The 24,477-nt window shown below is 38.0% G+C and overlaps 1 protein-coding gene across 1 annotated transcript in view; it reads left to right on the forward strand.

Moving 5' to 3' along the window:
• Positions 1–1,129: 1,129 nt before the first annotated feature.
• Positions 1,130–24,477, forward strand: part of ORC5 (origin recognition complex, subunit 5) — a gene marked incomplete at its 3' end in the record, with an annotated part of 26,616 nt that continues 3,268 nt past the window's right edge. Inside the window, 11 exon segments of the mRNA XM_010151739.1 lie at positions 1,130–1,315; positions 2,865–2,957; positions 8,241–8,438; positions 12,067–12,141; positions 14,699–14,810; positions 15,167–15,297; positions 16,004–16,045; positions 17,931–17,979; positions 18,543–18,633; positions 20,906–20,958; positions 23,761–23,873. Of these exon segments, the coding sequence (XP_010150041.1) occupies positions 1,205–1,315; positions 2,865–2,957; positions 8,241–8,438; positions 12,067–12,141; positions 14,699–14,810; positions 15,167–15,297; positions 16,004–16,045; positions 17,931–17,979; positions 18,543–18,633; positions 20,906–20,958; positions 23,761–23,873 (1,068 nt within the window).

Consider the following 24,477-nt stretch of genomic DNA (forward strand, 5'->3'; position numbering starts at 1 on the left):
GAGAGCTGTAGCAGCAGAGCCCCACGAGCGATAGCACCACCTGGAAGGCTAACTGACCCACCAACTCACAAATGAACAAGCCAGCAAAGGAATTAGCAAAGCAGCTAACAGAAGAGTTAGCAAAGGAGCAAAAAAAGAGATAAGGAATCCGCAAAGGACTAATGGCCCTGAGCCCACTCCCGACTTACGTACCAAGCATGATGTGCTATGGAATGAAACACTCCTTTGGTCAGTTTGGGTCAGCTGTCTGAACTGTGTGTTCTCCCAGACAGCTTGTAGCGAGAAAGTTGGGAAGGCAGCTGCAGTATCAGAAGCTGAGACCTTGAATTGGTGCAAGCACTCCCCAGCACCAGCTAAAAAGACACCTTATCAGTACTTTTCTCAGGATAAATCCAGAAAACTAACTTCATACCAGCCCTTGTGAAGAGACTTAACTCTTTTCACCAGTACAGTTATATTTGACAAAGTCAGAATCCACCTCTTAAGGTTATTTCTATTCTCTCTCTGTATGTTGTCCATATCACTGCAGACAAATGTACCGTGTTTACAGCAGTTTCAGAAGGTGCAAACAAAGTAGTACCTCTGACTAGTTTTCCCACATTCTATCACTAAACTCCAGCCTTTGCAGTATTTGGATAATCAAGACCCTCAGTCTTCCTTGCCTTGTCCTTGTCTAAAAGGAAGATTGTAATTAATATTACAGCTTTATCTATTTGGTTTGGCCTCCTACTATTTTACTGTTTTTTACTAGTTTTTTGGCTGTCTAGACAGGTGATGATCTGTGGCTAGTCTACTTTCCTCATTTTATTCCTTTGCAGCTTTTAAATTCATAATAAATCAGAACAAAACAGATATTTCTCCAGTTAACTGAACTATGACAATTCTTTGTTATATTGATTTGCTCATACCCTCTATGCCATTCTCTTTTTATTTGATTTTTTGATTCTGTCTGGTGTAAAAATGTCTGTATAATGCCTTGCACAGTAAAGTTTAATTTTGATGAAGTCTCTTAAGTCTATAGTAATAACATCCTGAGCTAGCATGTCTGTTTAGATTTTGTGTCAATTGCTGTTCATTTTCCTCCTTTATGTATATGACAGCAAATGATAATTAAAATGTTTTGTTTTCCAGGTCACTTTATTTCTTGTCTCTGTATCTCTGTTGGGAGGTGCATGTTTAGGTGACTAACTACAGGAACACAAAAATGCCTAATATTGCACATCCGGCATACCCAGCAGCTACACTGCTTCAATTAGAAAGTTTGGTGCCTTGTCGAGAATCCCAAGTGTCCATGTTGCTGTCAATATTTGGAGAGGTAATGCTTTTTCTGTTGTACATTTGAGTAAAACAAAATGTTCTGCTGTCTCAGAGGGGAAAACAGAAATTTGAAGGCATTTTTCTGATGTCATCATAAACATACTTTGGTTGTCTCTTTCTGCCCCCATCTTTAACATAAGTGTTTGGCAGATAGATTTTAGTAATTTTGAAGGTTAAAAGCTGTTTTGCAGCTGGAGGACCCAAACTTACAGCTATTTGTACCTTGGTGTCTCTGAAGCCTGGTTTCTCCATGATTCTGTTCCATCTTTTCCACTTACTACCAGGAGGCAAGTCTGTCTTTTTCCCTGGTCTAAAGTCTGGGTGGTTTTGGTTGGGTTTTTTCTTTTTCAGTGGCAGTGTAGAAATTCTGTTTTGGTTTTGAGCTGTTAATCTAATATCTGCGTGCCTGAATTCTCAATACGTGAAATTTGTCTGTTTGTTAGTGGTTCCATTGCTGGCCATAAGATTCAAAAAATCACTGCCTTGTTAATTGATTCTGTTACTGCTTGGCAAAACTGGTAAAAAGTAATGGAGGTTTTTATCTGCAAACTTAAGAGCACTTGATACATCCATTTACATTCAGTTAACAAAATGGAAATTTGTATCTGTTTCTGGTTCTGCCTTTAATTATAGATAATAATAATAATTACATCAAATTGCAGCATTTAAGTTTTCTGTATTTATTACAAGCTTAGTGGCAACAAGTTGTTTTAAAAAAATAGATACTTAAATTCTTATCAAATGTGGAGGTTAGAGGATCTGCATATCTTGCACAAGAGTGCCTCCATCTTGTATAAAAAGTGTTTGTAAAGTTTATTTTTGTATTAATTTCATAAGTTGGTGTACAGCATTGTTAGGAATGAGTAAAACACAAAAAAGTATCTGCTCAGAATGAAAAGAACCAGTTAGTTATTTTTGTTGCATTTAAAATTAATAATCTATGAAATATACAGCACAGCATCGGTACCATTAAATAAATAGAGTTAATATATAAAATACTGTCTTGTGAGAGAAGAGCAAGCTCCCTTTACCACCTCCACCAAGCCATTTAATTCTTTTCTGTTTGGTGCTAATGGAAAGAAAAGCAGTTTGTAGTGTTTGCAGAGTTAGGACAATGTAAACCTTTTAGTTTGTGTTTGCCTAGATGTTGTTTCAGTCAGTTAACTAATTTGAATTAAGAGCTCACTGCTTTTCTCTCTCCGTGTCGTTTGTTGTGGGTTTTGTTTGGGTTGGTTTGTTTGGGTTTTTGTTTGGGTTTTGTTTGTTTTGTTTTCCCATTAAAAATGTATCCTCATGTTATAACAGTTTCACTGTTTTATGTGATGCTTGACTATTGGGATTTTTTCTCCTAGCATTCAGTGATGATGAAATATAAAACTTGATGACCTTGATTCTGTAATAATTGGAATCTTTTATATTTAATACCTGAATTTAGAAGATAACTTTTCTTTTGGAGGGAAGCATCACTGGTAATTCTTTTATCTGTTGAAGGAAAAAGAAGAATTGAAACTGCAACAACTTTTTTTCTTTCCCCCCTCCCCCCACAGCGTCAGCAGTTTAGTTTTCCATCCATCTTTATCTATGGACATACATCTAGTGGAAAGACCTATGTGATGCGAACTCTTCTAAATACCTTACAGGTAAGAATGTTCACAATGGCTATTGAGTTTAGAATTTCTTTGTAACACGTAGCTCCTCAAACTAGCTTCTCAGAATGGTTGGTTTTCTCCGCCATTTCTGCCTTCTTGTTTCTCTACATTTACTGTTGATGAGCACATCTCTCTTCTCACTAGTGCACATAGGATAAAATGAAGTCATACATACTGAGATATAATATAAATAACTTGGAAAAGAACAGTGAGAAGAGTTTGCAGCAGTGGAATTTTGTGTTATGTATTTTATGTTAACAAACTCAGTTCTATTCAGTTGGATGTGTATGATCTATTTAAATGTCAGCCTAAGAGCTTAAACTTAATAAAGTTGTTAAAAGTGTTCAAAGTAAACATACAACCTATACATGTTTGCTGGGAAAAAAAAAGGAGAAAAGTGAGTCCAAAATGGTGAAAATCACTGGCTGAATACCAAACAACTGCCATTCTTTCTGATACCAGTAGTTGTTTTTACAGACTTGGCGAGAATGTTGTATTCATTGCAGCATATTTGGTTATTTCCAATCAGGCCTCTTGTAGAAGCAGGAAAACTTTCTTTCACTTTGCAAAAGAAACAGTGCAGGACTTGTGAAATACTGGAGCAATTGATTTAATTTCAGACCAATAAATGTTTATTCTTTTGCTTAATGAATCGGCTCTAAAAGGAAAAAGTGTATTATTTTTAGTATTACATTTTCAGAATCTGTTTGAAATTACAAATTATGTGCACTTTAATTTATTCTAGATTCTCCAAACACAGCTTGATATCTGTCATAAGTTAAAACCCCCAAGAAACAGGATGCCATTCACAGTTTCTAATGCAATAAAATGATTTCTCCAGGTGTGTTTGTGTTTGCTAAGCTTGTCATTGCCAGGTCTTTTGCTGGTGGGATGGGTCTTATTCTGCCATGCCTGTGGTATTTCCTCCTGTAGGAGCCTTTCATTTTCAGAAATCCTTTCATTTTCAGAAATGTTAGGACCGTGTGCTCATTCTTTCTTTACCATCTAAGATAGATTTGTAGGAATAAGTGTAGGAGTAAGAAAGAAGTAGGTCAAGGATAACTGATAAGAGATGTTGTTTGAAGCGTAGAATGGTTGGAGTTGGAAGGGACCTTAAAGATCATCTAGTTCCACCCCCCCTGCCATGGGCAGGGACCCCCTCCACTAGACCAGGTTGCTCAAGGCCTTACCCAGCCTGGCCTTGAACACTTCCAGGGATGGGGCATCCACAGGTTCTCTGGGCAACCTGTTCCAGTGCCTCACCACCCTCTCCGGGAAGAACTTCTTCCTGATATCTAACCTAAACCTCCCCACTTTCAATTTAAACCCGTTACCCCTTGTCCTGTCCCTACAGGCCCTTGTAAAAGTCCCCTCCCAGCTTCCTTGTAGGCCCCTTCAGGTACTGGAAGGCTGCAATAAGGTCTCCTCGGAGCCTTCTCTTCTCCTGGCTAAACAAGCCCAACCCTCTCAGTGTTTCTTCATAGCAGAGGTGCTCCAGCCCTCTGACCATCTTCATGGCCTCCTCTGGACTTGCTCCAGCTGGTTGATATCCTTCTTATGTTGTGTGCCCCAGAGCTGGATGTAGTGCTTCAGGTGGTGTATCATGAGAGCAGAGTAGAGGGGGAGAATCCCCTCCCTCGACCTGCTGGCCACGCTTCTCTGGATATAGCCCAGGATGCAGTTGGCTTTCTGGGCTGTCAGCACATACACGGCTCACGTCCAGCTTTTTGCCCACCAGTACCCCCAAGTCCTTCTCCTCAGGGCTGCTTTCTATCCATTCTCCACCCAGCCTGTACTTGTGCTTGGGATTGCCCCAACCCAGGTGCAGGTCCTTGCACTTGGCCTGTGGAACTTCATGAGACTGTCACAGGCCCACCACTCCAGCCTGTCAAGGTCCCTCTGGATGGCATCCATTCCCTCCAGCGTGTTAAATGCACACCACAGCTTGGTGTCATTTGCAGACTTGCTGAGGGTGCACTCAATCCCACTGTCTGTGTTGCCGACAAAAATACTGAACAACACCAGTCACAACACTAACCCCTGAGGAATGTCGCTTGTTGCGGGTTCTCCACTCAGACATTGAGCTGTTGACCACAACTCTATGAGTGCAACCATCAAGACAATTCCTTATCCACCAAACACTCTATCCTTCAAATCCATGTCTCTCCAGTTTGGAGACAAGGATGTTTTGTGGGACAGTGTCAAATGTGTGAAGTAGAAACTACTGAGAATTCATTGTACAGTTTTGAGTTTGGAGCCTTACATTCCTAGGAAGCTGCGACTACGCAGTTGCTTCCACTCAGCTGTTAAGGAAAAAAACTACTTCAGTGCTGTCCTCTGGGAGATGAGATATATCCTTGCTGATTAATACTGGAGTTGCTATATGTTAATAATCTGAAGTAGGAACTTTGTCAGGAATGGACTTACTTCAATTTCAAGGACTGCTGGCAGAGAAGCCTACTCATTAATCATGTGAGGATCTGAACTACACAGTAGTAGTGGGTCATTGTGGCTGACTGCGTGTTTCTTACAAGAAAGAGTTGTCTTGAAGAATCTCTTGTGTGTAGGGAGATATGGCCTTAAATCCATTGCTCTCCCTCTGCTCAGTGCAGGCAGAAGACTTTTAACTATGATGTCCTTGCCACTTTTGTGGCCCTTCTTTTTCTAGTTGTAAATTTGTATATATTTATGCTAGTTTTATTCCTTCTTCTATTTTTTCCTAAAACAGGTTTAAAAGTCTTCTAGAGTTGAAGGGTGTCAGTGAAATTTCTGTCTAGACTTGTTAGTGTCCATGTTTTTGTCAGTCATGTTCTTTGGAGATTTAAATCTAATGGTGGGTGCCTACTTCACATTTAAACCAGGAATTTCCACTTGTGTGTTCTCAGAGCTCTGATACTTCAGGTGTGTCCAGAGTTCACTTATGCCTTATCTGCGGGACTGGGTTTTGTGCAAAACACAGTGATCTTGTCCCTTTCATTAAAAATCCTACAGAGGCAGAAAGGTGGAAGGCAGTTGTCATGAGCCTCTTTCATGCAGTGGCCTTTTGTGCAGTGCTCCTAACGCTATGCCTACCCACTTGCAACAGATCCAAAGATGTGGCCAGACCCTGGAAAGGAGTAGTATTTAAGCAGCAACTCTTTCTGCAGAAGTTTCCGTTGCCAAGTATAGGTGTCTGCTACGTAATGTCCTGTTGTGAATCACGTAGTGGCACCCAGCTTTCCTTCGGCTGTGGAGGTGCAGCACTTTGAATAGGTGCTTTTGAAGACGTAGCCCCTTTCTTTTAATAGTGTTCAAAATCATCAGAAAGCTTTTTATTGCTCATGCTGTTTGAGTGGACTGCCAGCGCATACCCACACTTTCCCACATCTGCTGAATCATATGTCGTATATTGTATTTTAAGTAGAAAGACTGAAGTACTTAGATTTTTTTTTCTGTTATATACACACACACATTCCTGTATCAGAAGTTTAATTTTGTAAGTAATGCATATGTATCTCAATGACTAATGTTTTCCAGAGGTTTTAATGTTCAGTGGAAAAAAGAGCATATACCTTACTAGAGAATATGGAGCTATGCAAATAATCTGTTTCTTAAAAATAGAGTTGCTGGAAAACTGCCTTTTCTCCATTATGTACGTTGCATACTGATACTGTTTTGTATGTCTTCTCTTTATAGACAAATTACCTTTTTGGTTGTGTTGGGTTTGTGTGTTGGGGTTTTAGTACTGGGGGAGGGGATACCAGCATGGCTCCTGTGAGAAGCTGCTAGAAGCTCCCCAGGCTCCAAGTTGGACCTACCTCTGGCCACTGTGGAGTCAGTCAGAGATGGTGGTAGTGCCATAACATATTTCAGAGGGGAAAACAAAGAATACTTGCAGCAGAGAGAGGAGTGGGATGTGAGAGACATGCTGAGGTCAGGGCAGAAGGGAGGGGAGGAGGCGGGCCAGAGTAGAGAGTCCCCTGCAGCCCGTGGTGGGAGGGCAGGCTGTGCCCTGCAGCCATGGGAGGGTCATGGGGAATCAGAGCCCCACCTGCAGCCCTGGGAGGGCCCCATGCTGGAGCAGGGGGATACACCCAAAACCTGTGACTCTGTGGTAAGCCTGCAGTGCAGAAGACTGCTCCTGAAGGACTGCATGCCTGTGGAAGGGACCAATGCTGGAGCAGGGGAAGAGTGTGAGGAGTCCTTCTCATGAGGAGGAAGGAGCAGCAGAGACACCATGTGATGGACTGACCACAACCCCCATTCCGTGTCCCCTTGTGCTGCTCGGGGCGGGGGCAGGAGGTAGAGAAACAGGGAGCAAAGGAAGAAGGGAGGGGCTGGGGGAAGGTGTTTTTAAGATCTGGTTTTGTCTCTCATTGCCCTACTTTGATATTATTGGTAACAAAGTATATTAATTTTTCTTCCCCACGTTGAGTCTGTTGTGGCAGTGACCATAACTGGTGAGTGATCCCCTCCCTCCTTGTCTCGACCCATGAGCTTTTTCTCATATTTTTTCCTTCCCATCCCATGGGCAGGGGGTGAGGAGAGGGCAAGTGGCTACATGGTTCTTAGTTGCTGGCTGGGCCTAAACCACAGTGTCAATATTACTAAATTGGTACTTAGAAGTACATTTTATGGATTGCCATAAAATGTGTCTTGTACTCTGATTTTTTCACATGCTCATTGCTCTGAAAAGATCCAGTTTTCTAAAAATGTTCTGCACAAGCAGGCTGATTACATGTCTGATGGAAAAGCTTACACTTCATCATTTGTATGCTGTGAATGCCAAAAACATTCAGAGTAATTTTGTGGAGAGTGCTTCTAGATTATTTTCTTTGTAATCTAAGTTTGAGAAGTTCATGTTATTTAGACACTGTAATTTGTAATGGACTACTTTACAATACTGTAATGTGGTATGATTGTCCAACACTTCTTTGAACTAAATGCTACGTGGTTTTCTTTTTATGTACTGCTCACAATTTTTAAACATAGAAGATATGCTGTGTGTTTCAGTTTTAAAATGTAATTAGAAGATACACTGTGTTTCGGATGAGAATTTTACCGGATTTGTCTACACTTTGTAATCTATAATATTTTGACTGGGTACATACATAATCATTCTTTTTTGGCAGGCATTTTTGGTTTATGCTGTGTGTTCTGTTGGCAAGATGTGGTTTGTTTCATTGTCTCATCCGGAAGAGAAAACTGATTCTGGAATATTTATGCTGGAAGAGCCAAATAAAGTTGGTTTTTTTTTTGTTTGTTTTTTTTTTTTTTTTTTTTAATCATTTTCAGCTTCCTCATGTGTTTGTGAACTGTCTGGAATACTTTACTTCACGACTTCTTTTAGAAGAAATCCTCATCCAGTTGCAAAGCTGTTCTTCTGAGACAGACCAGACTTCTCATGTGCCTTGCGATACTTTCAATGACTTTGTACGCCTGTTTAAACAAGCTGTTGCCAGGCAAGAGCTTCAAGATCAAACATTATACATTGTAAGTAATTAAATTTTAGTGCTCAGGTTTCATTTCACTTAAGAAGGTGGGGGTAATTATTATCAATAATTTATATGTCAAATGTGTGCGTTATAGAGCAGTTTTCACAAAATTGCCATGTGGACCTAATTCAGAATCTGTTGATACTGGTTAGATTCTTTCAGTTTGGTTACTGGCTTTACATGAGGTTCCTGATTTTTCCCAGTTTTAGAACTTTTTATACAGAAAAACTGCATAGCATAACCAATAATGAACATTAATTATACTGCATAGTTAAATTACATATGTAATAATTACAAAATCTTTATGGAGAGTCTGGGAGTGTTATTATAATGAGTAAGTCATGCTTATCTGTTTTATTATGAAGATAGTTTACAAATGAGGAAGGGAAGGTGGGAAGCAGCGCAGAAGGAAATTACAAAGCATGCAAAGGATGAGAATTGGTTGGCTAGAATAGGCTTAAGTTAGAAGTTTCATTAAGGAACTAAAATGCATAATTTCTTCTGTACAAGTGCTGTTGAGATCTTCAGGTACACTTGTGGCCCTTAGAGACAAGAACTATAGTTTTAAAATTGAGATTAAAAAAAGTACCGCAATGAAAAATTTGATGTTATACTCAAGTGGAATACACAGTCTGCAGAAAAAATAAACAGAATTTAGATCACAGGAATGATTGAATGAATGTCGTACTAGAATGGTAGGGTTTGGGGTGTTTTCTCTGTGATAATCTTAACTACATAAAGGAGTCAAAATTTGCGGCCATCTATAACAGCATTTATCGTGCCAAGAGATGGTCATGGAAACAAATTTCAGGTATATAGGAGGTCTGAAGAAGGGACATATCTCCTCAGAACTATGTTTTTTTTTTTTAGCTCTCACTTGGTTGAATAAAATCTAGTATATTTTCTTAAAAATACAAGAGCCATAGTATTAGTGATGTGTGACTGTATATATGCATTGTGGACCAACAAAACCTGGGGACTGAAATGTCAGCCCAGCAATAGGAATTAAGGGTTTATTGAAAGAGGTGAAATTATTTAAGAAAACATGGAAGTGGTTCAAAACTGGAAGATTTATGACCCTGGGTAATCGCTCTGCGTGTTTCTCCCAGCAACCAAGAGGCATACTGCTTGGGTTTTTTGCAGTCAAACAAGAAGTTCATCATTACACTGAACATTGTTCATTCTGTTTACAGGTTATAGTTAAATAAGTTTTATTTCCATTTAAAATATGTAACTACTGAGTTAAAAAACTTCATATTATGTTTAGTTGAAACAGTGCTATCTCACAGTTTTCCTACAGCTCATGAAGTTAATAAATTTGACAAGCTTCTTAAAAATTGAATGAAAAAAAAACCGCACCACTACTTAGATAAGAAGTTATACATAGATAATTCATTTTAATTTACTGTCACAAAAGTGCTATCGGCATCCTTCAACAATTCCGTAAGAACAAAATTTAGCACTAAAATAACCTTTAGGGAATTTCACAAAATACTTTATATAGTAAAATTTTAGTTTCAGATTAATATTTGAATTAAAAAGCTGTTCTACATCAATAAAGAATGCTTCTTGGGTTATATGAAAATTAGTGTCACTCAAAACTAGAAAGTTCTTGAACAGTGGTTATAGAAAGCAAATCATTAAATACCTAGAAAGATTCAATTGTATCACATAAATAGTTGCTGGATCAGAAGAATTAAGTATTAAATTAATATTTTAGTCCTGTTCTGCATGGGAATAGACAAGAATGGGGGAAAACAATTCGTGTATATTAACCTGTGTCATTTGGATTTATTGCAGAGTGGTTTAAACTGAGACTTTTGGAAGACCAGCATGCTGGAGACATAAACTGGCAATGCTAATTTATTCTATTTCATTTTGGTAGTAAATAATGTAATATTTCAGCCCAATTAACTCAGAGCAAATTAAGATAAATGTTGGCTTTCAAGCAAAGGGTTCTAAATGTTTCTCTTAACTCAAGCATGGGTACTGAATGTTTGTGATTACTTGTGAAAAATGAATTTATTCATTCTAACTACCTGAAAAACTGGAACAGATATAACTTGAAGTCATTCGTACATTTACAATATTTAGCACTTTACAGAAGTAACAAGCTGCTGGTTTTAATATGTCAACAGACACTTCTAAAATGTATAGTTTTTTTAATAAAGCTAAAAAGTGAGAAATCTATATTAAAACTAAATAATAAGGCATGGATTAATAGGCCTGTGTGTAGACTGTTTCTGCGAAGCACTTGACAGTCCACAAGCCAGGCTCACAGTCTATTTTCTCTGTTCTAAGTAGAAACTAGTTCGTTTTGCACTTAACTAAAAAATAAGGTCTACTTAGGTGAAGACCTTCAGGCTTGGTGTTCGGTAGCTACCTGTCACTGGGTCCAATAGCAGTATTTTATTAGTAAAATATGTAGCCTCTTTTTGGTCAGTAACATAAATCAGTCTTCTTCCCTGAAGTTGTTTATTCTATGAACCAAATGCAGATGTCAGTAGAAAATCACATGTTGTATTGTAGTTTTAAATTAATTCCCAAGAAGCATAAGCTATTATTTAAGCAGAGATGCCGTCCTTTCAGGGTTTTTTTTCCTGTACAGTGTGATTTTGAAATACCGTTTTTATGAAATGTTTCTTGCTTGTCCACGTTTTGTTACTGTGGGCAACAGAAATGATAGATGTCTTAATATTTTGGTGTGGGGATGAAATGTAAAAGGATAGAAAGATATAATTTTCTAGGGACCTATAGATTTCTTTCAGCAGCAGTAATTCAAAAGAAGTAATGAATTTCTGAATTTAGATTTATATTGCAAGTAGTAAATAAAGTACAAAAGAAATGTGTTTCTAGTCTCTTTTTTTTTTCATTCCTGTCAAGATTTTAAGTGTGCTGGGAATACAATTTTTTTTTTTTCCAAAGGATAGCCATGCATGTTTTCATGCTCCTATTTTTTTTCTCTAGACTCTGAAATATGTTAGTTGCTTAGATAGTGTTTTCTGTTTAAGCTGTACACATGCTACACATTTGTTAGTGCTACGCCATGTTTGCATATTGTACAATAAATCCTCTGAATTTCTAGGCTGCAAACCATGGCAAGAAAGGTGTCTCTCAAAATTCAGTTGTGTGAATTGCAGGTGATAGCTAACTTTTTGAAAATATCAGATCTTGTTTCTGAAAAATAATTTTATAGTGGGAGAAGATAGCTCTCCTACAATTACCATGCTGATATAGTGCTACAGTATTACACGTAATTTTTAAATAGAGGTCTTTTACACAAAAATTGAGGTTTCAACGGTTGTTAGTGATATCATGGCTTTGTCAGTGATATTCTTGACTGCTATACTTACGTTTTCATTCTTACTGCCACAAGGCAGGAGAATGTTGCTTGCCTGGGGATTGTATCTTTTTTTAGATGGCAGAGCTGCTTGGGATTCCTGGAAGCATACCTGAAGCAATAATCTCTCCCATGCTGCTTGTTTAAGGGGTCTTGATACCTAGCTGATTTCTGCTCTCTAAGAACAATCGGGGAAATGGGTTTCCAGCAGCTAAGAATTAATTTTAAATCCACGTGAGAATGGAGGTTGACATTGTCTACAATAAGCTCATTGTTTTTTTACAAGGTGCTGGATAGAGCAGAGCAGCTGAGGGAAATGGAAGCAAACATCCTGCCAGCGTTTCTTAGGCTTCAAGAATTGGTAAGTGTATGCTGCCTGTTGAAATCGATTGAACACATGGGATCTGTCCATCTAGGCTCACAGATCAAGATAAGTGATTCTTTAGATGAGAAAAATTGCAAAATTTGTCACCCTCCCCACTGGTAATCAACTAGCAATGGTCAAAACTAGAAACAAAACCAGAATTTAAACATTGGCATGCTTTTCTTACTCTCTGTTTTTAAAAATTCTGTTTAGTAGTGTCTGCTTTTACAGTATCTGATCTGTTATAGATTCTTCTGAGGCTGGTGGCAGATACGTAGCTGTCTTTTCTAGAATATGCTTGTTCTTAAGAAGAATGGGAAATTATTCTGCTCTTCATTTAAAGTTTTGTAATAATTGCAGAAAAAAAATCTCAGACTATAATCTATATGGGGAAGTTTCATCATAGCTCCAGTTAGCTTGGTACAAATAAATAAATAAATAAAAGCCCTTTTGGCGTTTGTCAGATGTTTGTGTGAGAATCCAACCATCAGCATCAGAAGAGTGAATTTGCAACTCAGGGTAGATCTGTTTTCCTAAAGTTTCTCCCCTGTGAAACTTCACAACACTGTACGGTGGCTGGCTGGAGGATGGTCCGTAATGTAATGGCAACTGGAGCTGCACTGGAGCTGCACCAGCTCAGCAGCTGCAGATTTGCTTTCTGGTGACAGAGAGTTTTTACACTTCTACTGGAACTATGCCACAGTGTTTCTGATTGGAGTAAACTGCTGTGTCTTTCCCTCTCTCACTTCTGAAATACCAAAGCTCATGGCTTGGAATAAGGAAAATGGTGCATTCTCTGAAAAGAAACTGAAGACAAAACCAGAAGATGGTTTTGTCCATTTGATACTTTGAAACGTCTGAGCATCTAAATGGAAATTATACTTGTTATCTCCAGACTGTTGTGTGGTACTCAATATTCGGCAACATTGATTCCTCTGTTTACTGAATGAAGGCTGATTCACAGCTGTGTTCTTAATTATGGCAGCTGGTGCATTTTCTGGCTCTTTTTGTCTGTTCTGCCCATGTTTTGGATTTTGCTGCCCCTGAAGCAGAAACAACCTGACAGAGAGAAAGAAGAAAAATTTAGGCCTATGTTCAGGGACCAAACAAACATAGGCTAAAACTTAAATACGCTAGAGAAATACCCTCAAACTGAAAAGTAACCTCCAAATAAATTTGTCAGCTTTCCTGAATGCTGAGATTCCAGTTGCTTAAATTCTGGATTCTGGACTGAGGCTTTGTAAAACTTGTGCAGCTGATGTTTTAGAGGAATGTTGTAGGAGCAAATCTTCTGCATCAGTTCCTTTCCCAGAGTGAAAGGAGACAAGAAACTTTGAAAGTTGTGAAAGATTTCATGGGACTTGGCAAAGAATGGGTTATGGGATGCTTGATTTCTGTGAAGATGATGGTGGGAAGTACTTAGGTTTTTCATAATGGAAGGTCTGTCAGGAACTGTACTGGAAATACCTTAGCACTTCTTCCAGCTCAAATACTTGAAATCTGGGAGAGGGACACAATTGAAAGAAGTCTACAGAAAGATGCTCTTTCATTAAAAAAAAAAAAAGTTCCCTAAAAATAGAGAAAGAAAAAACAGTAAAGAATATGGGTGAGCGCCACTTTGGCAAGAAGTGGGAAGATTAAATAAAAGATTCTCCATGAATTTCAGGAAAGGGAAAAGGCATTTAAACTTTTCTTTCAGGTCATTCATAGCTCATACTAAGCATTGTGAATTCAATCAGGTAACTTTCTTTTATTTTCTTGGGGTGCCTTAATAGTTTTGAAATGTCTTTCTTGAAGACCATATTTAAAAGCATCTATTTTATATAGAAATTTTAATATGGTTGCAAAAACCTTGCAAAAAGGAAAAATGAAGCATATGGATGGTCACCCTTCCATATATCAGCTTTTTAATATGAAGCTAGGAAAATGATTTTTCTTTTTTTTAATATGAAGTGTTTTGTTATCTATTGACCAAAACATCAAACTCAGGGCAAGTATATTGTCAATAAAAACTTGGTTTAAAAGAATTTGTTATTATGTACAGCCATTGTGGGTAACTAGTAAGTCAGTTGGCAGAGTACACACTTAATACTATGGGTTTTTTTGGGGTGGTTTTGTTTGTTTTTAAAGCCCAGGTACCTTTAATTAAAATGCTAGATAGCTTGGTTTCAGAAAATGCCAAGTTTTCTTTCGCTTTTTAACTCTTCCTGTTTGTTCTGAAAGTCTGGGTTTAATTACCAAAGTAAAATGCTGTCTGAATTTTGGGAGTAAGAGAAAGAATCTACTTGTTATTGTCACACCACAAATCTCACATGTCAATGAAATGGCAAGGGATGCAGAGAAATGTCATGGAGTTATGAAAATCTGCAGATGTATGAGCTTCTTGATTAGGCCAGCTGAAGCTGTATTACTCTGCTAGTAATTTCTATTAAACTGTTTTTTGTGGAACACAAAATTCATGGTAATAATTTTTCTTACTGACATTTTAACGTACAGGGGTTTTTTTCCCCTTTCTTTACTTATTTGTCACTTTTTTTTTTTCTTCCCTGTATAGATTAACAGAAATGTGACAGTTGTCCTGCTGAGTGAAATAGTATGGGAACTGTTCCGTCCAAATACTGGATGCTTTGAACCATTCACCTTGTATTTTCCTGATTACAGCATAGGTACACTTAATTCTTTAGTCTGCTTTTCGAGGATTGAAAAATATGTCATCAAACAACATCCAAATGTTTTTCCATGCTTATCAGTATGCCTTTTACAGAATCATATGTAATAGCAAGTGGAATGTTAAAAGTCTATATTCACACAACCTCTAAAAGGCTTGTCTTTGTCCACTTGCCAAAATATCTCAAAGTAAGAATTTGATTTCATTATGTTTGCTGGTTCTTTTAATCAGTCTGGTGCTTGGTGGATTTGGGGTTTTTTAGTGCTGATTATAGTTTGATTTTCCACTGAACTTGTAAACTGTGGTCAATTTAAGTTAGCTTTAAATAAGCAAAATTTATTTTTGTTTCGACAGGGCACCTGCAGAAGATCTTGACGCAGAATCATCCTCCAGAATATTCTGCAGATTTCTATGCTGCATATATCAATATTCTGCTTGGTGTCTTCTACATGGTCTGTAGGGACTTGAAAGAACTTCAGCATCTGGTGAGATGAGCTCCTTTAGAGTTGTTTTGTTTTGGGGTGTTTTTTGTCAAATAAGCTCTGAAAGTCTAGATTTATTGTTGAATATGGACAGAGAGAAAAATCATAGAATAGTTAGGGTTGGAGGGGACCTTTAAAGGTCATCTGGTCCAACCTCCCTGCAATAAGCAGAGACATCTTCAACTAGATCAGGTTGCTCAGAGCCCCATTCCTCCTGACCTTGAATGTTTACAGGGATGGGGCATCTACAGCTTCTCTGGGCAACGTTTTCCATTTCTTCACCACCCTCCTCATAAAACATTTCTTCCCTATATCTAGTCTGAATCTACCCTCTTAAGAATGTGTTAGCTCAAAATGCAGTTTCCCTAAAAATCCATAAGAAAGGTTGCAGTTGTTTTGGTGCCTGTAAAGGGTTTCCATTGCTACGTAGTTTTCAGGTCAGAGACAACAAAAGCTGCACTAATGAGATGCCAAGTTGCCAATGGTTCGCTTAGTCTGTAACTTCTGCTGGGGTTCTTGAGCTCTAGCCATTCCTCGATGCCAGAGTAGGTTGCCCCTTGGGATAAGGAGGTAAATGTGATGTAAGTATGCCTAAGGATACTTTTATGCATAAGTGTAGTAGAAACAATTGCTGCAGCTGTGGCAGTTTTTGAGGGACTACTCCATTTCAGACTCAGTTAACGAGGTTTTTATTTTGTTTGCAATTCAGTCAGAGGAAGTAATTGTTATGTTTTAACTCTCTGAAGCAGTGGTTGGCTTCACTGTGCTTCTCTTGTTTTCAGGTTCTTTTTACATGTGGTTATGTGTCTTTGCTCTTATTGCTAACTCCATGCTCGTGTGGACTTCTGTAATCCTTAAATAGCCTTCTGTTGTATTCATTTCCTGGACTATGCAATGGAATGCCAGACAGGCGCTTTCAACATCTGAAGTAATGGTCTCAGCAGGTCCAGTCTCATCTTCTGTTGTTTTCTATGTTTATGAAATGTAACTTGCCACCCAACATTCTTTATACTTCAACTTTATGGGAAATATAACTTAAAATTTGAAACATTTCCCTATATTATTTGGGAGTGTAAAATTTTCCCTTGATTTGCCTCCTACAAAGGCAAATCAAGGAGGATTTTAAGTTAACCAAACTGCTACAAGCCAGATCCATTGCACAGTTTTACAGAAGCATAACTTATTAATTTGACTCAAAAGCCTAGAAAAGCGAGGTTTGACATAAATGTTTTCACTGTCTTTCTTTGGAATTAAGAATAAAAGAGGTAAGTCAAAGTTCCTGCAATATAGCGATGCCTGAGGGAACAAAAATATATTGAAGACATTTGGAAAAAGGAGTTTTAGTCATATATCAGTTGAAGACTACAATAGCAAACAGATTTACAGAAGAAGAATAAAAATTACTTGACCGTGTCCTTTGCATAAGAAGAGCCAAATAGCAATAACAATTATTAGCTCATCAGATTATTTTTTTAAATAACTATACTGTGCACAAGGAAATTTTACAAGTTTAAAGTGATCAGTGGTTATGACCAGAGAACAAATCAATGCTAGTGAGATGATTTGTATGTCCTGCCTGTTTTTACAGCAGGAAATTGTAGCTAAACTGCAGCTGAACTTAACTGTACAGGTTTTGTATTGAAATGAGATTGCTGAAATCTGATGGAGGCACCAATAGGAACTAGGTTCACAGTGGTTCTAGACATGCACTTGAATTACTCTGCTTGTCAGAACAATTTCATTAGCTTTAGATGCTGTTTGTGTGTGTGTGTGAAATACCGACATTATGAAAAATTATTTGCATAATTGGACCCTATATTCTTGCTGTGCTTGACAAGTCTCTTCTGTAGAAGGCAATGACAGACACGTACAACTGTCTGTAGGCTTCTGGACAACTCCATAGTGTCTAATATAGACTCTAAATGAGTATGTTGTTATGCATGATTATTAATAATACATTCTGAAATAATATTAGATTTATATGTTGAAGTTACTGCATTCAGTTCCACTCCACTAGCAGAGATTTAATAAGGTGCAGTAGGACAAAAGGAGAACAAAATGTGAGGACTGTTATTTTCCAAAATTCTATGTGATACCGATTTAAACATTCTAGAAAAGATCTAGATTAAAACCTTGTCAAATATCTCTGAATCTTACCTTAGGCAAAAGGAGTTTGTTTCACTGCGGAATGTGTTAGCAGGGTTTTTTATTTTTTTAATAATTCCTCCTTGTCTGCATATAAGTATGTATGGTCTTTTGAACATGCTGAACTGGTCCTAGAATGGAAAGTTTTAACTGAAAATGAAGGGAGTGAAAATAGTTGATGAAAACATTTTTTAATTGCATTTATAATGTTTAATTACTGTGTTATTTAAAAACAAAATGCAACCCCTGAAACAGATTTTCCTGAGTTCAAAACCAAGTAACCCTTGACAGATTAATTATGTTTGTATTTTAATCTACAGAAATACTGTGATGTTTTTACAGTATAATGTTTGGAAGCAAGTGGCATAATTATTGACTGAAACATAATTCATTGTTTTTGCAAAGTAATGAATTATGCTGCTTATTATATTCTGTAGCTAGATAAACAGATAGTACCTTTTTTAATGTGTCATACTTTTTACTTTCTGTAGGCAGCACTCAATTTTTCTAAATACTGTGAACCAGTGGTCAGAGGAGAAGGTAAGCTTCTGTCTTTAATTTGAGCAGGTGTATGAGAGTGCAGGTGCCCTCCTGTGGGTTTTGTGGAGGACTTTGCTTTGATCCTCGTTATGGGGTGACCATTTCACTGGTCACAACATCATTGCCTATTCCAGTAGCACCCAGGGGGTAGCATTTGTAGCAGCAGCAGCAACAGTAGATGGCATTTGTTGCTGGTGTTTTATGGAAATGAGATCGAAATACTGTAAAAACTTGCTTCCTCTCTGTGAATCTTTCTCCTCACTCAACCACCAGGACTTCTGCAGAGTAATGAGATAAGTCATTTCTCTCTCAGGGCTAAGAGAAGAAAATGAGAGCAGAAGTTCTGCCATACTGTCCCTGAGTATCTCAGTAACCACAGAGAAACAGCCTTGAGTAGTGGCATATGCTTGCAAGTGCCTGATGGTACCTCATCCCAGTACAGCATTTCGGAGTCGAGGCGTTAGACTTCTTATGTCATGCCTGTGACTGTTCACGTGTCAGTGGTTAAGTTTTAGTGTCCTGTGACTTAAATGTTTAACAGAGTTGATTCTGGCTTGTTACAGCAAATGAACGTGACACCCGCAAACTCTGGAAAAATATTGAACCTCATTTGAAGAAAGCAATGCAGACTGTTTATCTCCGGGAAATATCCAGGTAATTTGGGGGGTGAGGGCTTGCTTGTTTTGCTGACGTTGTTTTTAACAAGCTTCCTCTCAAAATATTTACTCTGTCAATTATGTTTCATGGCTAGTGTTTCATTTTTGCTAGATAGAATCTTTTTTCTCTTCAGTGTGCATTTCTTTCTTGCCATATAATGTTAGTAATGAGGCATCTCAGGAGGAAATATTTAAACAAAATTATATTTGTAACACAAAATATTTAATAAATACAGCAGTGCCAGCAGGTTATGTTCTCTTTTTCACTGGTGGTCATACGTTTTGTTTCATATGTGGAAGTGCTGAGCATGGGAATCTATCACCAGAATGTACAGGTGCAGTTGAAAACACACTAGTAATGCTGGCTTGCAGATCCTTACTGTACCAGAGATGCATGCAAGCAAGCCTTAAAATTCTTCTGAGGCATTACAGACTTCGAACATCTGTATTCCTTAGCTTTGTTTACTAGAGCTGTGTTTGTATGTTTAATGTGCTTTCTGACCCCTTGTTTTCATGTCCAAGGGCAAAATTTTCCTTACATGGAATTACCCTTTTTGACAGCATTAAAAGCTGGTGTCCTGCTAATGGGCTGAGTTTTTCTTGGAATGGTTTTAGATTCCATGTTCATTTCTTAATTTGCCAGAGTGCTAGGAAAAAGATGGTGGTGTTAATTTTTTTTTGCTGGTACCAATTGGCTCAGATTCACCATCTTCTCCATCTTTAAGACTGGCGATTGTGATGTTAGGCCAGGTAAAAAGACATAATTCAGTGGTGTTTGTTTTCTTTATCTTGATACAAACATAATAATTTCTTTCCTTTGAATGTCCTTGAGGCCATGGAGTATTCTGGTAACCGATCCTGGGTGTGTATTAGAAATCTTTGATAAATGTTTTGGAAAAGTGATTGTTCCTTCAAAAGGAGTATTGATTGTACGCCGTATGAGCTAGACTTCACTGTGCAATGAGGCGTTATTCTGTTTGCCTCAAGTATGTATTTGTACTCAATATTGATCTTCATTACACAGTCTACTCAGGAGGTTCCTGACTTCTTATATTGTGTAATTGCCTACTCTAATTAGGATGTAATAGAAGATTATGATATAAAATAGCTTATGAATTGTTTCCAAATAACTAGTTTTCCCTCTTTACATGTTTTGATTATAAATTTGAGTGGGTTTTGTATTATAAATTTCTGATTTTTGCATAGCAGTTCTAGGATTCACTTCTGTGTAGCCAGTAAATGCTTGAGAAATTAAAATGACCATATCAGTTTTTCTGGTAACGGAACTGTAATTACTCAGGGCTTTTCTTCAAGATGTAAGTTATAGCAACAGTACTTTGTAGTCCGCTGTTGTACTGCCTGAATTCAGATGAAAATGAAACTTGTTTTTTTCCTACCTGTAAAATAGACATTGGATAAAAACTTTGCTCATTGATAATTTGACTATTCATTATAATTTGAGTATTACATCAGCTCTCATTAAACATTTCATAAGTTCTATGACTTATGGCTGATAAACTCAATTAAAAAAAAATCTTAAAAAGATAATTACTCATGTTTTAACAAACCCTTTTTTTATCCCCTTGAGGTATACAAAATAATGATCTAAAATAATGACATTTCTAACAATGTCATTCCTTAAGGGAATTTTTGAAGTGGAATTTTTTCTATTGTTTAGGAAAACAACAAACTACTTGCAGACATTTTTTCACTGGCAAAATGCTCCATCTTCATAACTTCCATAACTTCAAAGTTTTTCAGTGAAGAATGAATATTGCTCTGCTTTTTATGTAGACTTCAGAATTACATTATGAAGCAATTATAGTATTATTCTCACTAGCATAAACAGTTACTAAGCAGATTTTAAAAAGTCAAAACTATCAGTGTGTTTATTTTTTATCTAATTCTGCATTGTTCTTGAAACTTAGAGCACAAATGATATTTGCTTACTGGTGGTAATTGGATGGAAATAAATTGGTATTTTACAATTAACTTGTACTCACTTTTACTCTAATACCTTCATATAACATTAGTTTACTCTAATACCTTCATATAACATTAGTTTATGCAATTTTTTCAAATACATGTAGTGTGCACATAATTGAAACTTATGTGCAAGGGAGTAAGACTTGGTATTTTTAATTTTTCTCTTACTGGCTGTATCCTAACCAGTGTCATGAAATTAAAACATACATATACGAAGCAGGTAGTTTTCTCTAAAAGACTAGCAAAGACTTTGTCTTTATGTATTTACTTTGTCTGTCTTTTAGCTCTCAGTGGGAACGCTTACAGCATGACGATGGAGGACCTGGGCAGGTGAAAGGTATTGGGTACAGTGACTCTCTGGGGGCTTGTAATGTAAAATGTGACTTTGTCAATGCGATGTAATGATGGGTGAATGAAATTATATAGATTAGGCTACCGGTTAGCATTCAGTTATGGTTCATGCTAATCGTGTTTTTTGAGAAGGTTTTCTACAAGGGCTTGAACTGGTTTTTCCCCTAGCACATATCTCAGGAATAAATTTTCTAAAGGTCCTTTGTGGGTAAAAGCAAGTTTCTTTAAATCAGTGTTTCTTACATAAGAATGGATGAGAAATGGGCTGAACCCAATGATCAATACCCAATGATCAATCAATCAATGAACCCAATACTTCTCTGTATCCAGAGAAGTGTGGCCAGCAGGTCGAGGGAGGTGATTCTGCCCCTGTACTCTGCTCTGGTGAGACCCCACCTGGAGTGCTGCGTCCAACTGTGGAGCCCTCAATACCAGAAGGATATTGACCACTTGGAGCGAGTCCAGAGGAGGGCCACGAGGATGATCAGAGGGCTGGAGCACCTCTGCTATGGGGACAGGCTGAGAGAGTTGGGCTTGTTCAGCCTGGAGAAGAGGAGGCTCCGAGGAGACCTCATTGCAGCTTTCCAGTATCTGAAGGGGGCCTACAAGAGTACTGGGAGAGGACTTTTTACAAGAGCCTGTAGTGATAGGACAAGGGGTAATGGGTATAAATTGAAATCAGGGAGGTTTAGATTAGATATCAGGAAGAAATTCTTCACAGAGAGGGTGGTGAGGCACTGGAACAGGTTGCCCAGAGATGTTGTGGATGCCCCATCCCTGGCTGTCTTCAAGGCCAGGCTGGATGTGGCTTTGAGCAACCTGGTCTAGTGGAAGGTGTCCCTGCCCATGGCAGGGGGGTTGGAACTAGATGATCTTTAAGGTCCCTTCCAACCCAAACCATTCTATGATTCTATGATTCTATCAAACCTTTGTGTGCCATCTGGCAGAATTGTCTGAGTGTGAACGCAGTACCTGGTGCATTACACGGGATTAGCACATTCCTAAACAAAACAGGTGTCCTATGTCCTTATTTCTTGGCAAAGAGCAATGTCAGAATTGCTAGAATTCTTTCTGGGCTTTTCTTGGAGGAATACAACTTTGTTGATTTTTTTGACCTTCAATCCCACCTATAAAGTATAATTTCAATACCATCTGCCAGCATTCTTTTACAATTTAGGAAGAATTACTAAAACATTTTCCTGGTGATGTCAGTCAGTCACAGTCTTTTGACCAGTTCTTAGTCTGCGGACACTTCCCATATTATTCATCCTGACAAATAATTTCTTCTTTAGATAGGAGGTAAAATAGCCACTTCTTAAAACTGTCTTAAGGTAATTGCAATCATCATATTGTTTCCTATATTTGCTTTAAATCAGTGATTTTTTGACAGTGTTGACCAGAGGAGTTTGATTCAAAATGTTCTCCTTAAACTTCCTCCTGTGCCCAGATGACCATGAAATCTTTTTGCAACTGACAACTCCCAAAAGAGAGACCTTAAATAAAGTTCATTTTCTAGGATTTTCAGGTGTATGTGGTAGGAAAAACTGTCTTGTTAGTAAATGGCATTTGATAATAACATGCTTAAAAGGCAACTATAACACATTTTACTGTAGATGTAATTAAGCAAGTACTACAGTGCATGATGCAATATTGGCAGACCAGAAGAATGGAGTAGGAACAGATACTTTGGCATTGAACTGAATTGTCGATAAGTAAGAGTTTATTCGGTGTTGCATTTTGTAATCAACATGCAATACAAAACAGTCAAAACAATCTCTTAATTGTAAAGGAAAGCTAAAACTGCTGTCCTTTTCTATGTCAGAGGAAATTAATACTAGCTATCATCTAGTATGCTTCTTATCACACTGGAGGCTCTGAATCTTAACTTTTAAATATGTTTAATTACTTGAGCTTATATGCTGGTATTTGTAGATTAAAGCATAAGGGTAGAGGTACTTCACAGAACAAGAAACCATTGAAGTGAAAGCCTATGAGAAAAGAAGGCATAAGAGGAGACCCTTCAGTGGCCTGCACAGTTAGACAACTGATGAAGTCAGATGGTTTGATCATCCTACTCATATGCATAAACTGTGTAAAAGGAGCAACTGCGGTGACAATAAAAGTAAAAAATGGGAAGGAAAATACTCAGTGGACTGTACCTCTTGTGTGTTCATAATGTGCGAGACATACATGTAGCAGACTAGGTCTACTGAATCAACATAGAATTTGAAAACATTTTCTGTGGGAAATAAAACTGGCTAAAAATTGTGAGATGCTGAACTGTTCCTCAGGAGTGCAGCACTGCTGCTTTCTCCACCATGCCAGCCCCGTTCCTGGTTGAACTGTCTGGCACACTCTGGAGCAGCCTGAAGGTTGGGTCTTAGAGAAAAAAAGCTTTGCCATTGTATTTAAAAATACCTTTTCATCTGCCCTCTTTGACAGAAAAATTACCTTAAATGAAAGTAACCTGGAATGGTTTTCTTTTTTTTTTTTTTAATGAGGGAGATCACATCTTAGTGTTTTATGAATCTCCAGTACTTCAAATACGGTTTCTGAGATGAGTCCATGAAGAGTTCAGAACGTTAGTTTTGTTTAGCTTCATGCCATTCCTCAGCCCTTCACGGATTTTATGTGTGATAAAGCAGTTGAGAAAGTAGCCATACTTGTTTAGTTACAGGAGCAGTACAGGAGAGAAGGAAAGGCAGAAGAATGCAAACAGGTTAATTTTAAGTTTGTGGATGTTTAGAGTGGGTTTCAGTAACTCATAAACTTTTTGTTTATTTTACAGGACTTTCTGCACATACTCACGTGGAACTTCCTTATTACTCCAAATTTCTTCTAATAGCTGCTTACCTTGCCTCCTACAATCCTGTTAGGACAGATAAGAGGTTCTTTCTTAAGGTAATGAGTTTTTTTTTCTTTAGTGCTGCTCACTGTATTCCTGTGTACTGAATTTCCTAGTTTAAAACTCTTTAACTGTTCATTTTGAGCTCTGTTTCTGTGTGTGGTTCATTTGATTCGCCCAGTTGTTTTTCTGTGGATCACATATTGTGATTGGTAGTGATCACCTAGTCATTGTTAATGTCTAATAAACCCAGATTCCTCGTCTCTATGCAAATGCATGGAGCATGGGGAAGAGGAATTAAGAGACGTGTGTGCACAGAGCTACAATCTTATTGGCATGACAGAGATGTGGTGGGATGGCTCCTGTGACTGGAGCATTGGAATGGAAGGATACAGGCTCTTCAGGAAAGACAGGCAGGGGAGACAAGGAGGGAGTGACACCCTCTATGTCAGTGACCAGCTGGAGTGCATGGAGCTTTGCCTGAGGATGGGTGAGGAGCTGACTGAGAGCTTATGGGTCAGGATTAAAGGGAGGGCAGGGACAGGTGACATTATTGCGGGGGTCTGTACAGGCCACACAACCAGGAAGACCAAACGGATAAGGCCCTCCATGGACAGGTAGGAGCAGCCTCCTGTTCACCAGCTTTGGTCATCATGGGGG

The sequence above is a fragment of the Eurypyga helias genome, unplaced genomic scaffold (assembly GCF_000690775.1).
Source record: "Eurypyga helias isolate BGI_N326 unplaced genomic scaffold, ASM69077v1 scaffold6190, whole genome shotgun sequence".
In the NCBI taxonomy this organism is placed as follows: Eukaryota; Metazoa; Chordata; class Aves; order Eurypygiformes; family Eurypygidae; genus Eurypyga; species Eurypyga helias.